General features: G+C 38.6%; 1 protein-coding gene across 2 annotated transcripts; it reads left to right on the top strand.

Annotated features, from left to right (window-relative positions):
• Positions 1–2,694: 2,694 nt before the first annotated feature.
• Positions 2,695–5,173, top strand: LOC130135210 (uncharacterized). Of its 2 annotated transcripts, XM_056303772.1 has the most exons (3): positions 2,695–3,054; positions 3,523–4,547; positions 4,954–5,173. In XM_056303772.1, the coding sequence occupies exons 1-2, from the start codon at positions 2,808–2,810 to the stop codon at positions 4,533–4,535; spliced, it is 1,260 nt and encodes a 419-aa protein (XP_056159747.1). In that variant the 5' UTR covers positions 2,695–2,807; the 3' UTR covers positions 4,536–4,547; positions 4,954–5,173. The 2 variants fall into 2 exon arrangements, with proteins under 2 accessions (XP_056159747.1, XP_056159746.1); XM_056303771.1 differs by lacking the exon at positions 4,954–5,173 and having other exon boundaries at positions 3,523–4,604.
• Positions 5,174–13,755: the final 8,582 nt, after the last annotated feature.

Here is a 13,755-nt window from a genome sequence, read left to right on the forward strand (position 1 = left end):
TAGTAAAGCAGAACTAATCAGCAACTTGATCAAAGAAAAGTTATTAGTAACTCTCACTGAGGTTGGAAGTTTCAAAAAAGAGTAGGCTGATATGAAAATCTTGCAAGCAAGGTAAATAAAAATGGCAACTAAAATTAATAATTAATAAATGTAAGAAAAAACACATAAATGTTGGTGATCAACTCAAATGAGGACCGGAATTGTTTTTGTGAGCGACACAAATAAAGATTGGTAATTTCATATAATAATCGGTAAATATAACATATTTAAAAGAGAGATAAATAAAAGTGTAAAAACGATAGCAATAGTTAATGTACTAAGAAAAATAAAATAAATATTGGTAAGAAATTCAAATGAGAGTTGGAGGTCCAAACCTAGTTGACAATTTATTTGAGAAAGGTTGGTAAGTTACTCAAATAAATATTGGTAAATACATCTGGGAGTTGGTAAATTTAAGGGGTTGTTAAGGTTAAAAAAATATTTCGACCAAAAAACACTATATAAAAGAAGTAGCAATTTCATTGAAGTGTCGATAGTGACCAACAAGTTACCTGAAAGATAGGCGATAAAAGCTTTTTTACCAATATTTTTATTTTTCACACGTATAAACTTTTTCATAAATTTATTTGCATGAAAAAAAGTCCATTTTTTTGTGTGTGTGTGGATAAGTGTATTGGAAGTCCTAAAACTTTTCACAAAAGTGCAATTGGGTCTTAAAACTTTCAAAAAGTGCAATGAAATCCTAAACTTGTCACGAAAGTGTAATCGAGTCCTAAAACTTTCAAAAAAGTGCAATTAAATCCTACAACTTGTCAAATTAGTTATCTCTGTTGATTAGATTTTTTGAAAGTTTTAGGACTCGATTGCACTTTCACGACAAAGTTTTAGGATTTGATTGCATTTTTAAAAAAGTTTTATGGGCTTAATAAGACTTTCGTATAAGTTTTAAAACTTTCGGTGCACTTATCACTTTTTTCTTAACAATAGTACAGTAGAATTGACCCTTGCACTTTGGTTAAAGGTACCAGATTTAAACAAAGTGTAGAATATGTTCCATGAATTGACTGCTTCTGAGTTCACATCAATGTATATACCAAGACCAAAAGAGCATCCAATTAATAAACACGATGCTACAAATAAAAAGTCCGATAAGCAAACATCAGTATCACATGGAACAACTCAACACGGTGCTGACTTTCCGTCAATTTGATGAAAATTGGAAAACAAATTTCTTCATAATGTATTTTTTTTCTTAAAAGGGAAAATGACATAAGTAGTCCCTGAATTTTAACCAAATGTGCAATATGGTCCTTAAATTAAAGCCCAATGTGTAATGTAGTCTCTGAACTTTCAATTTGAATTCAATGTGGTCCTTGAATCTTTTTACATGTTCAATTTAATCCCTAAACTATATGAAAATGTCCAATATTGGACATTTTCATATAGTTCAGGGACTAAGTTAAAAAGGACAGACCCACCTGCGCATGGTCGAGTTGGTGGGCGCTTTCCTTCCCTCAGAGAGGTTCTGGATTCGAATCTTCGCTCGGTTCAAGTAATTTAAGTGGGGCCTTCCAGCGGTGGGTTCTTGGGCTAGTCTCCCCGAGGTATAGGCGCTCAGGGTTACTGCAGTGCGGGCTCGTCCCCGAGGAATGGTAGCGGATCCTCGGTTACAAAAAAAAAAAAAAGTTAAAAAGGATAACATTGACCATTTTCATATAGTTCATGGGCTAAGTTAAATATGTATCAAAAGTTTAGTAACCACATTAAAATTAAAAGTTTAAGGATTACATTGTATATTGAAATTTAAAGTTAAGAGGCCATATCGAATAAATTAAAAATTCAGTGATGGCATTCTTGCATTTAGCAAAAATTCAAAGACTATTTGTGTTATTATCTTTTTTAAAATGAAAAATTAGAAATAGACATGCACGTCTGATGTATGGAGTCGCTCTCTCGTCACTTTCCCCAGCAAAAAACAAACACAAAGGTCGGCCGTTGAAATCGAGTCCTATGGCCCAACGACATTAACAAAAAACGAGCTGTCATCTTCTTTCTTTTTGCTGTCCAACTCATCACCAAAACAAATTTCTGCGGGACATCTTAACCCGACAAAAGTAACGATTCATATATTAAACAGACAAGTTGTACCATATCGACGAATCATTGTAGTCCGTTTTGTAAATCTCTATGACGACACAATAGGTTCTTAGATCATCCCAAAGTTTACTAATGCGTCTTAATTCGTGGAAATTGTATCTATCGCGTCCGAGAGACTAACGTTTAATATAATCCTGATGTCTAAGATTTGCCATTGCCCCATGGAATTCGATGGTCCAAATATATACCATTTTGGGTGGATGCAACAACTATTTCTTACGAAAGAAATCTACCCAATTACATTTCGCGTTATCTTCCTGAAAAAACCTGAGTCGGTCTGACCAAATATTCAAAAACCGGAAAAGTATATTAAATTGAATATAAATCGTTAGATCCGAGGGGATCCATGTAAGGCCCGCCGTTTTTAACGATTTGAATTCATATTTAGTACGTGTATTGGGTCGACGCAATAATTTTAGTCCAAAAAAAGAAACAATCTATGTGCAATGTCCCTTGCCGTTGCCATGAGAAGAAAATTAAATTCGTTGCTGTTCTTTTCTACAACTCTCCCCGAGCATCTTTATTAGAACCTTCCCTTTGTGGTCGCACACTAGCACGTTATCTTCATCTCTCTCTACTCGCTTGGACTCTATATAACCCCTACCTTTTTCAACTTTTACACCACTCTCACTCCCTGTCCAGGAAGAAAGATGGCCACCCACCACCCGCCGGACCTCGAGGCCGCCGCCAACGACTCGGTCGCCTCCTCCCCGCGGTCCGAACACCACCCCCACGATCTCCACCAGCGCGTCCGCCTCATGTGCAGCTTCGGCGGCAAGATCCTCCCCCGCCCGCACGATAATCTGCTCCGTTACGTTGGCGGCGACACCCGGATCGTCGCCGTCCAGCGTGCCACCACCTTCAACGCTCTCCTCAACAAGCTCTCCAAGCTCTCAGGCACTAACCAAGACCCTATCTCTATAGCCATTCTGATCTTATGTTCATATGCTCAACAAATTACATGCTTTTTATCGAGATTCTCGTTATCTGGACTATATGGCACGCTCAAATTCAAGACATTTATGAGGGAAGTTCATGTTAAATTGTCCTCTGGTGATGTTATTCAAGTTTTTGCCCAATTTCTCTTGGTGCCCTACTGATTCTTTCTTTATGTCAATCTATACAATTTGCAATGATCTGGTTGATATGAGAAAGATCTTGGATTGATTGAACCAGTATCATAGACGAATTCAGGACTTTTGATGACTATTTAACTTGTTCGAAATTAGATAATATCGCGTTTCATGAGGAAAATAAATTATTTTTTAGGAGGGAATAACAGATCTGCTTTGTCTGCTTCGCTGTCTCCTTGGTTGTGCCTTTCGTTTTTATTGATGGAAGTATTCATTGGAATATGCTGTGTAGGTACGACGAACATTACAGTGAAGTACCAGCTTCCCAATGAAGATCTGGATGCCTTGATTTCGGTGACGACGGACGAGGATATCGAGAACATGATGGAGGAGTACGACCGGGTTGCCCAGAACCAGAACCCGCGGACGGCTCGGCTCCGTCTCTTCCTCTTCAACAAAGGCGACGACTCGCGAACCAGCAGCATTGGCTCGCTCCTCGACGGCTCGTCGAACCGGGAGCAGTGGTTCTTGGACGCCCTCAACGGCGGCGGCGGCGGCCCGCCTCTGTGCCTGGGCCTCGAGCGCCTCCGCTCCGAGGCCTCCTCGATCGTCTCGGAGGTCCCGGACTACTTGTTCGGGCTGGAGATCTCGGAGGAGAATCAGCCCCGCGAGCCCAAATCAAAGGCCCGGAGTTTGCTGCTCGAGACCATCTCGATTTCCGATCCGGGCTCGCCCATCCCCGTCGCCAATTCGTCGTATTGCTCGACCTCTTCAGCGTCCATGCCGGACCTTCCTCCGGTGAAGACGAAGCCCGAGAATCCGGTTCCCAGATCCGACCCTAAGGAAAGCGAGAGTTTCGAGGAAACGGGCGAAACCATAGTCGTGCAGCCGGGCGGGTATCCGGGCAATCCGGCGGGTTACTACCCCACGAGTTCTCACTATTCCGGGCCTCCGATGCAGCACATGCCCGTCTATTACCTCCCGAGTCCCATGCCTCCCAGTAACATGTCAGTCCCGCCCATGATGGCCCGAGGACACTATGTCCAGCACCAGCAGTACCCCGCTTCAGCGGGTCAAATACCGGTCGGCTACCATCAGCCCGGCCCGAGTCCGGGCCAGATGTACGGCGGAGTGGTGAGGTCCGTGGTTGCCGATGGCGTGAGCCACCAGGTATACTACGGGGTAAGCAATGGAGGCATGGTTCCGACGTACCCGCCCGGGATGGTGGTTCAGGCTCCGGGCGGAGAGGATATTCAAGTAGTGGCGGTGGAGGCAAACCCGGGTCGGATCTCACAGCAATCATGACACCATTATTGGGTATAAAACATTTTTTTGCTGGAAGGGCTTTTCCTTCTATCTAATTATTGAGTCGCATGCGGTTGTAATCTACTATTACGATGGTATGAGTTGAGTTATCGAACGCCTTATAATCACCCGTTGGACAGGTGAAAAAAGAAGGAAAATGAGAGAAATTGTCCATAGTGGAAAGAAATACTGTGTATACTGTACAACTGTGTTTTCAATTAATGGAAAACAAAATTATGTAAAATAAATATATATTTACATATATGTTGTGTGGTTTACCATATGTGACGTTAAATTATCCAAAAGTCCATACAATTTCTGAAAAGCTTTTTCAGCCAGACAAAGCTACCCCTTTTTTTCTTTTTCCTTACTTTTCCTTTTTTCTTTTCCTATCTTTTTCTTCCACCAACAACCACAGAAGAGCTGTCCAACCGCCATCGCCGTCGCCATCGCACCCTTGTCATCGCCGCCCTGCCATCGACATCGAAACCGACAGTAGCCGCCGAACCCTTCTCTGATCGCGGAATTTGGTTCGGGTTTGGAGGAGGCTTGCGGTAGGGTGTGGGTTCGTGGGTAAATTTCTTCCCGAAGTTGGTGCCTCTTTTAGGGTGACTTCCTAATTAAGCATTTTCCAATCCTTAATGTCACTGACCCCCCAAGATGGACTTCGAGGTGGTTTAATGGATTTCTAGGCGTGAGCTAATAATCCTCTCATGATGTAACATTTACGTTTGACCTATTTTAGGCCAAGTAGGAACCACATAAAGCATCGAATCCCGCCTTATATCTTCTAACCAAAAATCTTATGTTCAGGAACTTGCTTATGCTAGTTTTACTTAACCCCGTTATCTATATCTTTATTTTTTTTTTTAGAGAAAATGTCATTTTGTGCAATCTTTTTATAATTCTTTAACATGCAAATCGAAGTGGTCATGAGCAAGCATGTAATCAATGGGATGAATCACTAAAAAATAAAAATAATAAGAATAGCAAAGTAAATGAAATAAAAAGGTAAACCGAGCGGTGTATTGGGCAAAATTAACACATGACCTCGTCGTAACACTTCGATCCAAGATCCCTTGAGCTATGCATAAAAGTTAAAGAAAAGAAAGGTCATTCAACTCACCTAACAAACTCTAAATGATGTGCGTTAAAACTGCGAAAAAAACAGACTCAAACCAATCCTTCATGAAACGTGAGAAGCAATTCGATCGCAATTGAAAATTCAAAGAGAACCCATAGAGAATTTATATGAATGGACTCAAAAGTTGAGGCAATTTGAACGCAATTGGTTCAAGCACGGTCCACGACATATTTATCCTCGACATCTCGTATTATTTTCCATATTAAAAGTTGGAAACGGATCCCACAGGAGTGATTACATGCTATGCGATGCCAAAACGGGCGAATTCCTAACAACAAAAACAGATCAGGGCATCGAGATTTGCCCCAGGGACGCGCGAACGGTCCGAGAGAGGGCTGAACACTCACTATTTGAACCGAGGGGCGGTCTGAACAGTGAGCATTCAACCCACTTCCAGGCTCAGTAAAGTCCTAGAAACATGCCTCCACGACTCTAGGGCGGTCCTACACTGCAAATAAGATCGCTAAATGTACGAATGCAAGTTCGAACTAAGATGATATAGACAAAACGAATGTGTGATTATGAACTATTTACTTCTAATGATGATGTCAAAGCAGAATTTTATTCAAATGAAAACGGATAAAAAAACCGCCCGATCAAGCATCAGTCTTTACTCGACAAGGGGTTACATGATGCTTCTGATGAGTTTCACAGAATTTTCTGAGGGATGAATGTACACCAACAAGCGAAACTGTTACTGAGCTCACACCAGCAGGTACTTCACAATATAAAGGAATGGAATGGAGTCGCTCACCTCAATGCGAAGATGGCAGATGGGAACGACCTCGCGAGACGTCAAGGACTGTATCTGGACTCGGTTGAGGAAGAGGAAACCATTGGAGCAGAGACAGCGGATCACCAAGTTGACGACGAGCGCCTCCAGTTCGTCAAGCAATCCTCAAGATTTTCTCTCTTTCTCATAATCTTTCCCCTTTCTGTATACTTTCTTTTTGCTTTCTCTTCTCTTTCCCCGCTGTAATCCCACACTCACTCACACACTCATGCACGAGAATATGCTCCTGAAATCCTCCTTTTAAATGGCTGAGTGAGCGAATATATCTCCAGATGGAGGTCATCTGTCATGGCCAGAAAACCCAAAAAGCCGAGAGGAGCATCAACATCAGTTCTCTCTCTCGTCTGGACGAGATTCCTCATTTTTGGTTCCAATCATTGACTTACCCCTCCCCGAGATCTCTCCAGGAGACCACCACCAAGCACTCTCCGTAGTCGTATTCATCTCTCTCTCTCGTTCCTTCCTTCCTGGCCGAGACTTCCCTTTTCACTTGCATGGAATCCTGTCCCTCCCCTCTCGATCCTTGCCTTGCTTTGAGTGGTGCGAAGTGGAAAGCAACCATGAATGCCATTTCGGTAGAAGAGATGGAGGGGAAGACAAGCAGTTCAATTAGTAGAGAGAGAGAGAGAGAGAGAGAGAGAGAGAGAGAGAGAGGGAGATGAGCCGGGCTTGTAGAGTTTCGCAGGCCTGAGCTTCAGAATCGAAATAAGCCAAGGTTCCCTGTGAACAATAGGGCCCTATTCAGAATCTGTACGGAAGCCTTAGAAAATTTCTCAGTTTCAATTCGGCACAAGATGATTCAGGTCGGGTCGCATATCGGGCCGGTTCACTAAAAATTGTAAGCTTGCGTAAGTCGATGCTCGGTGTAGGCATGCCATGTTTAAGCAAAACTAAATGCTTAATTTCTTATTGCAAAGAAATCAAGTGAAGAATAAGAATGCAGTGCAACTTTGGTATATTTGTTTAAGGGTCAAATTCGGCGGATTTAGTCCCTACTTTTCTACAAAATGCGAAAGAGATCTTTGGGGCGTAAAATTTTAGGTGTCAACACTTATTATATCATATCGTCTTTCACAAATTTTGGATATGAGGAAATGAGTTTCCCTTTTGCGTAAATCGTCTTTGATAATTGAGAGTACAAAAAACTCATCTAAAATGGGCTCGAAGTGCCTGGGCTAGAAGTGTAACCAATTCACGAAGATAGATGGCATCGAGATTGACACCCTCTTGAACTTCTGCCTATTAATATATGGAGGATACTCCCGTTCCGTTAGCCGATTTTTTTTTTTGTTCTGGTAGATTTTTAAAGGAGTTGATGAATGCCAAAAAAAAAATATTGGTGAAGACAACTATCCATTACCTCATTTCCTATAACTTATTTGTAATTTACCGACACTTTCATAAAACTAACTGAAGGAGACGAGAATTAAAGACTTAGATGTCCGCCTTTTATGCCCAGTTTATCATTGGTTTATAGTTCGAAAGTCAAGTGTACATTATTTATTGAGCCTCTTGAGTTTATTAATCTTTTCTTACCCATTTGTCCGGTCAATCCTACGCGGGGAAACTCATTATATGGTTCTTCTTAATTTACCAACTTTACTTTACTGATTATCAGCTTTTATTTTCCTTTCTTAATGCTTAATTAATTTAGCACGTTTTCTATTGAGTTACCAACTTCTCTTTGCCATTCTGACTATTTTTAAGACTTATCAACTCTTTTAGAAATTACGAATCTTAATTAGAGCGATTACCAACTTTTTTCCAATTAATTACCATCTCGTTTCGCTTTAACAACTGTTAATTGAATTTATTGCCGACATAGTTTGGTTTATGTTACCAACTTCTTTTATTTAGACAAAAAAAATCCATTATCTAAAATCAACTTTTATTATCGTTTTTATCAACTTGAATTCACCAATTAATGAAATTAACCGACCTTTATTAAGTTATTGACTAGTTTTGGATTATCAACTCTCATTTGAGGTACCACAATGTTTGTTTCTTTCTTTTTTCCTTTTTTTTTAAATTATTAACTTCTTACTGTTTCTCAACTTTTATTTGCCTTACGTACCAATTTTCTAAATACTAATTCATGTTATGAAATTACCAATCTCAATTAGAGTGATTATCACAGTCTCCATTTATGTTACCAATGAGTTTGTTGCCAGTTCTTATTTCAGTTGATTAATAATGTCCATTTATTTTTTTTCTTTTGAATTACAATCTTCTCTTATCTTTGAAGATGAACTTAATTCTTTTATCATGTAACTACTTTTATTTACCTTTTTTACCACTGGGCTAAATTTACAGTTCTAAAACTTGTCATGAAAGTGCAGTTGAGTCCTAAATCTTTCAAAAAGTGCAATCAAGTCCTAAAACTTATCAAATTAGTGCAATCAAGTCCATCCGTTATCTCTGTTCAATTTGGCTAAAGCTAAATACTGACGTGGCTAAAACATGAAGGACAAGGCCAAAACAATGTCATTTTGGTCCAAATATAATTTTTTAATCTAAGTATTATTTAAATTTAATTAAAAATAAATATTTTTTTTAAAAAGCAAAAGCCCTTGCCTACGGTCGCCGGGGCTTGGCGACCCCGGCTGAGCCTCGCTCCACCATCACCTTTTCGGCGTTGGTGGGCGGCAGCGGTGAGGACCCCGCAGGCACTCACTCGGTTTGTACTCTTTATAATTTTTTTCATTTTTTAATCTAATTTAAATGATATTTAGATTAAAAAATAGATTTGGACCAAAATGATGTCGTTTTTGCCTTGTCCTTCATGCTTTAGGAGAGAGAGAATAATAAAAAAAATCACGTTAGTGTTTTCCGTTAGCGAAGTTGGATAGAGTTAATAGAAGAACTTGATTGCACCAATTTGACAAATTTAATTTGACAAGTTTTAGGACTTGATTGTACTTTTTGAAAGTTTTAGGACTTAATTGCAATTTAGTGACAGGGTTTTAGGATTTTCAGTACACTTATCCCTAAAAACAACTAAGAGTTGACAGCTTAATCAAAGAAAAGTTGATATTTATTCTAACTGAGGTTAGTAATATTTAAAAGAGTTGATAAATTTAATAAGTGAGAGAAAAAGCAGTAACTCATAGATTAGTTGGCTTCAACAAAAAAAAAAATAGATTAGTTGGTAAATTTAAGAAAAAACAAAAAGACGCTACTAAACAAAACAAATGAGAGTTTATAAACAAATAAACTACTCGGTAACTTAATCAAAGAAAAATTGGTAAGCCACACGAATAAAGATTAATACTTTCATAAAATAGTTGGTAAATTTAAGAGTTGAGTAAGAAATGTAAATAGAAATCGATAAACGAAAAGAAGCTTTTTTATGTATTAGAGATAAGAGATGTTGGTAATTTAAACAAAAACCAAAATAACATTGGTTACTAACTCAAATGAGAGTTGGTAATGCAATATTAGTTGGTAACTTAGTTGGAGAAATTTGATAATTACTTTAATTGAAGTTGATAATTTGTAAAATAAGTTGGTAAATTTAAAAAAAGTTGGTAAGTTAACCAGATGAAAATTTGATAAAATTTAGAGAAAAAATGAATAAACGTTGGTAACTAATTACTTAAATGACAGTTAGCAAAAAAATAGTAGGTAATTTAATCAAAGCAAAGTTGATGAGTCACCCTAAAGGTTGGTAATTTGATATAATTGGTTGGTAAATGTAGGGCGTTGACAAGAAAGGAAAACTAAAGTTTTGTGAAAAAATGGGATAAATTTTTTTTATAGAGATAAAAGAAGTTGTCAATTTGTGAAAATATCAGATAAACGTTGGTAGTTGGTAATGCAAAACTAGTTAGCAGCTTAGTCAGAGAAAAGTTGGTAATTGCTCGTATTAGGTTTGGTACTATCTAAAAGAATTTGGTAAATTTAACGGGTTGAAACAAAAGGCAAATAAAAGTTAATAACTCCACAAAAAGATTGGTAAATTTACAAAGAAGAAATTAAATCAACATCATTAAGCAATTAGTTATCTAAAAGGGGTTAATACCACGAAAACCTCAAATTGATACACCTGTGATAAATTTACCCCAAACTAATTTTTTGATCATGAAAAACCCCAAACTGGTACACTTGTGACAATTTTACCTTCTATTAGTTTCTATTAAATTTTATCATCAAATTTTTAAGTTGGATGACACGTGGCAGTTGACAGGTATACAAGTTTGGGGTTTTACCCTCCGTCTGTCACAAGTGTACCATTTTGTGATTTTTCATGATATTAATCCAATTTAACGGAGTATAAATTTGTTACAAATGTACCCGTTTGAGGTTTTTGATGGTCAAAAAATTAATTTAGGGTAAATCAGTCACAAGTGTACTAGTTTGGGGGGTTTTTTATGGTAAAAATATTATTTTGGGGTAAATTTGTTACGGGTGTACTAATTTTGGGTTTTTCGCGGTATTAACCCTAACTAAAACTAGTGGGTAACCTAATGGGAGAAAAAGTGGTAAGTAACATAAGTAAAATGTGACAATTTCAAATAAGAGTTGATAAATTTAAGGCATTTGTAAGAAAAATAAATAAAAGTTGGTAAATGAATAACAATAATTGATAAACTCAAAAAACTAAATGAATGTCGGTAAGTAACTCAAATAAGAGTAGGTAATTCAAGACAAATTCATAAAAGAGTTGTCAAGCTTAAAGTTTCGATAAGAATAAACAAATAAAAGTTGGTAAATTTCATCAAAGTGGGCAAGTTATTAATAAGTTATCGAAAAATCAGATTTCTTCTAATATTTTATCAACGGTTTTTACTCTTTTAGAAATCTACCAAAGTGGGGACAAATCTTTTCTTCTGTTTTTTTTCAGAACGGACGAGTAGAATTGTTCGATTTTAAGTACTGATGAATTGAATCTCTGGCACTTTCTTTTAGTGCATATGAGCATGATAATAAACGGATCTCCACGATTGTATCGTCCGGTAGTCAGCATCTCCAGAAAAGTTAATTATTAGGTAGGCGATACTTGCAAAGCTCATTCTTCCGACCGGTGTTACAACATACATTCCGACTCTAAAGATCCACCACGACCCTCGAATTTGGGGAGATGACGCACGTATTTATTTTCAAGCCGGAGAGATTCTCGAACAGAGTCGCCAACTCCGAGAAGTAGTGTCGGCTTGAATTTTGCGACGGTTGAAGCTAAGGTCGTCCTGCTTGCCCTGAATATGGGTTCAACTCATTCTCACTTCTGTATAGTGTTAAGATGTATCTATCCTTAATACGAAATTATTTCGTTCGATGAGTAATGTATTCAAGTCAACTCTTCTTTCATTTTCAGTTCAGGGTGCACGGAATCTCGTGCCCAGGAGTAATGTATTCAAGTTTATGCACTAGTTAGTTGGCAACCTCCATCTGTTTATCGTGTCCATATACTCCACTTCCACTTATAGATTCATCAGAAGCAAAGCTCGAATGACACCATCAAAAGTTGCTCAAGCTTCTCGTCAGAATTTTTAAAAGAAGGTCGATCTTTGAATGATTTTAGGACGATATGTTATCACCTGGGGCATCCTTTCTTTTAGTTATAGTTACTTATGAGTACATACATATACGTAACCTCATTTATTTATAATTACCTGTCACATGGGCTGTACTTTCTTTTATTTATTTTAGTCAAGACTTTGTCAACGCTTATCGCCCATCTCGCCCCTCGTCAATAATTCTGCTGCAATGCACATTCACCTTCCTTATCCATGTGAGCTGAAAAATGGGACTTCATGATATAGAGGTGAAGGGTCAGGGATTTAGAAGGGTTAATATTACACAATTGAGGCGTGGGAGTGACGTCCGAACGTTTGCGTTAATGGCCCGGCGATGTGGTGTTAATCTTCTTAGGGGATCCCCAGTGGTGAGGTTGGCCCATGACAAGTGGGATCATAGCTGGTTTTCTAAACGGTATGGGTGGATGCCACGATAAGATCCATTGCCATTTTTCCAACTAAAAAGAATATGCCTTTTAGTTTGCTGAAATAAGGATAAGCTTAGTAGACAAAAGAAAGAACTGCCATTAGAGCACACCGGGCTTTGGGTACCACACTTGCCAGGGTAGAGCACAAACACTGAAGATTCGAAATTAAATTTGATCTGGGGAGAACAATCGACGGTGTAGACAAAAGAAAGTGCTGCCATTAGAGCACATTGGGCTTTGGGTACCACACTTGCCAGGGTAGAGCACAAACACTGAAGATTCCAAATTAAATTTGATCTGGGGAAGCAATCGACGGTGTGAAGTGGTCTGTTCTTTGGGCGAGCGGTTACCATTCACATGAGTTCTAGGGGAGTGGCAAAAATGGTCAAGGAAATATTGCAGAAATTGGACGAGGGACAGTGTCACCGTTTGCTTTCTCCCTTATCTATGTGGGTTGGAAGTAAGGTTTCACGGTATCGGAACGTAGTGGGAGGGATACAGGAGAGTCAGTACAAGTAGATTGTGGGAGGTCAATCAAGATGTTTGTATAAGGGATAATCTTGCTAGGGGATCTCCCGGAGCGGGATTGGCAATCTAAGTTCAAACTAGTCTGGAATTATGACACTCTCTTAATGATTGTCATGGGCCGAACCGGTTATTATGTTTTAAAGTTATGTGTATGTCTTACTCGAGAGACTGAATGTCCAAGTTAAATAAGACGTGGTACGTTTGATAATGAATAATGCGATTTGCCATACTAATCTTTGAAATGATTTAATGAGGGAAGGTTAGCATGATGTTCCAACTCATATGGCGCCACGTGGGCTTGTCCTCGGCCACAAAAGTTTTGGCTTGTGATACCATGCGTCCACTAACAAATCATTCCGTAAATGTAACAAATAAAAGTCCTAAAATCAATCCTAAAACTGTAGGAAAATTGAAGTACGGGAATTGCAAGAACACAAGTGACGAAATATTCAATATGGGGGACTCAATTAGAATGGACCATGAATACAAGGACTACAAGGGTATCTATGTGCTTTTACGCATGTAAGCATTTTTGTTTGTTTAGAGTGACTTTTTTTCATTCGCGGTTAAATATTTCTTTTAAGGCGAAATGCCTTAAACTTTACAAAACGTACATATGTTGCTTTCTCTGTTTGCAATAGTTCCTTTGGCAAGAAACTACTAGCATTTAACAGAAGTCTGGCAAACGAGGATTACTTGTAAGCTACATTTCATAACGTAAACGACTAGACATTTGACGTTAAGATCCTTTCTCTATCCATGGATATCTCGGTGCAAACGAGCCCATCAGCTAAAATTAAAAGTTTAGGAG

Source organism: Syzygium oleosum, unplaced genomic scaffold (assembly GCF_021117445.2).
Source record: "Syzygium oleosum isolate NSW1041296 unplaced genomic scaffold, Sole_v2.1 Sole_v2.29, whole genome shotgun sequence".
In the NCBI taxonomy this organism is placed as follows: domain Eukaryota; kingdom Viridiplantae; phylum Streptophyta; class Magnoliopsida; order Myrtales; family Myrtaceae; genus Syzygium; species Syzygium oleosum.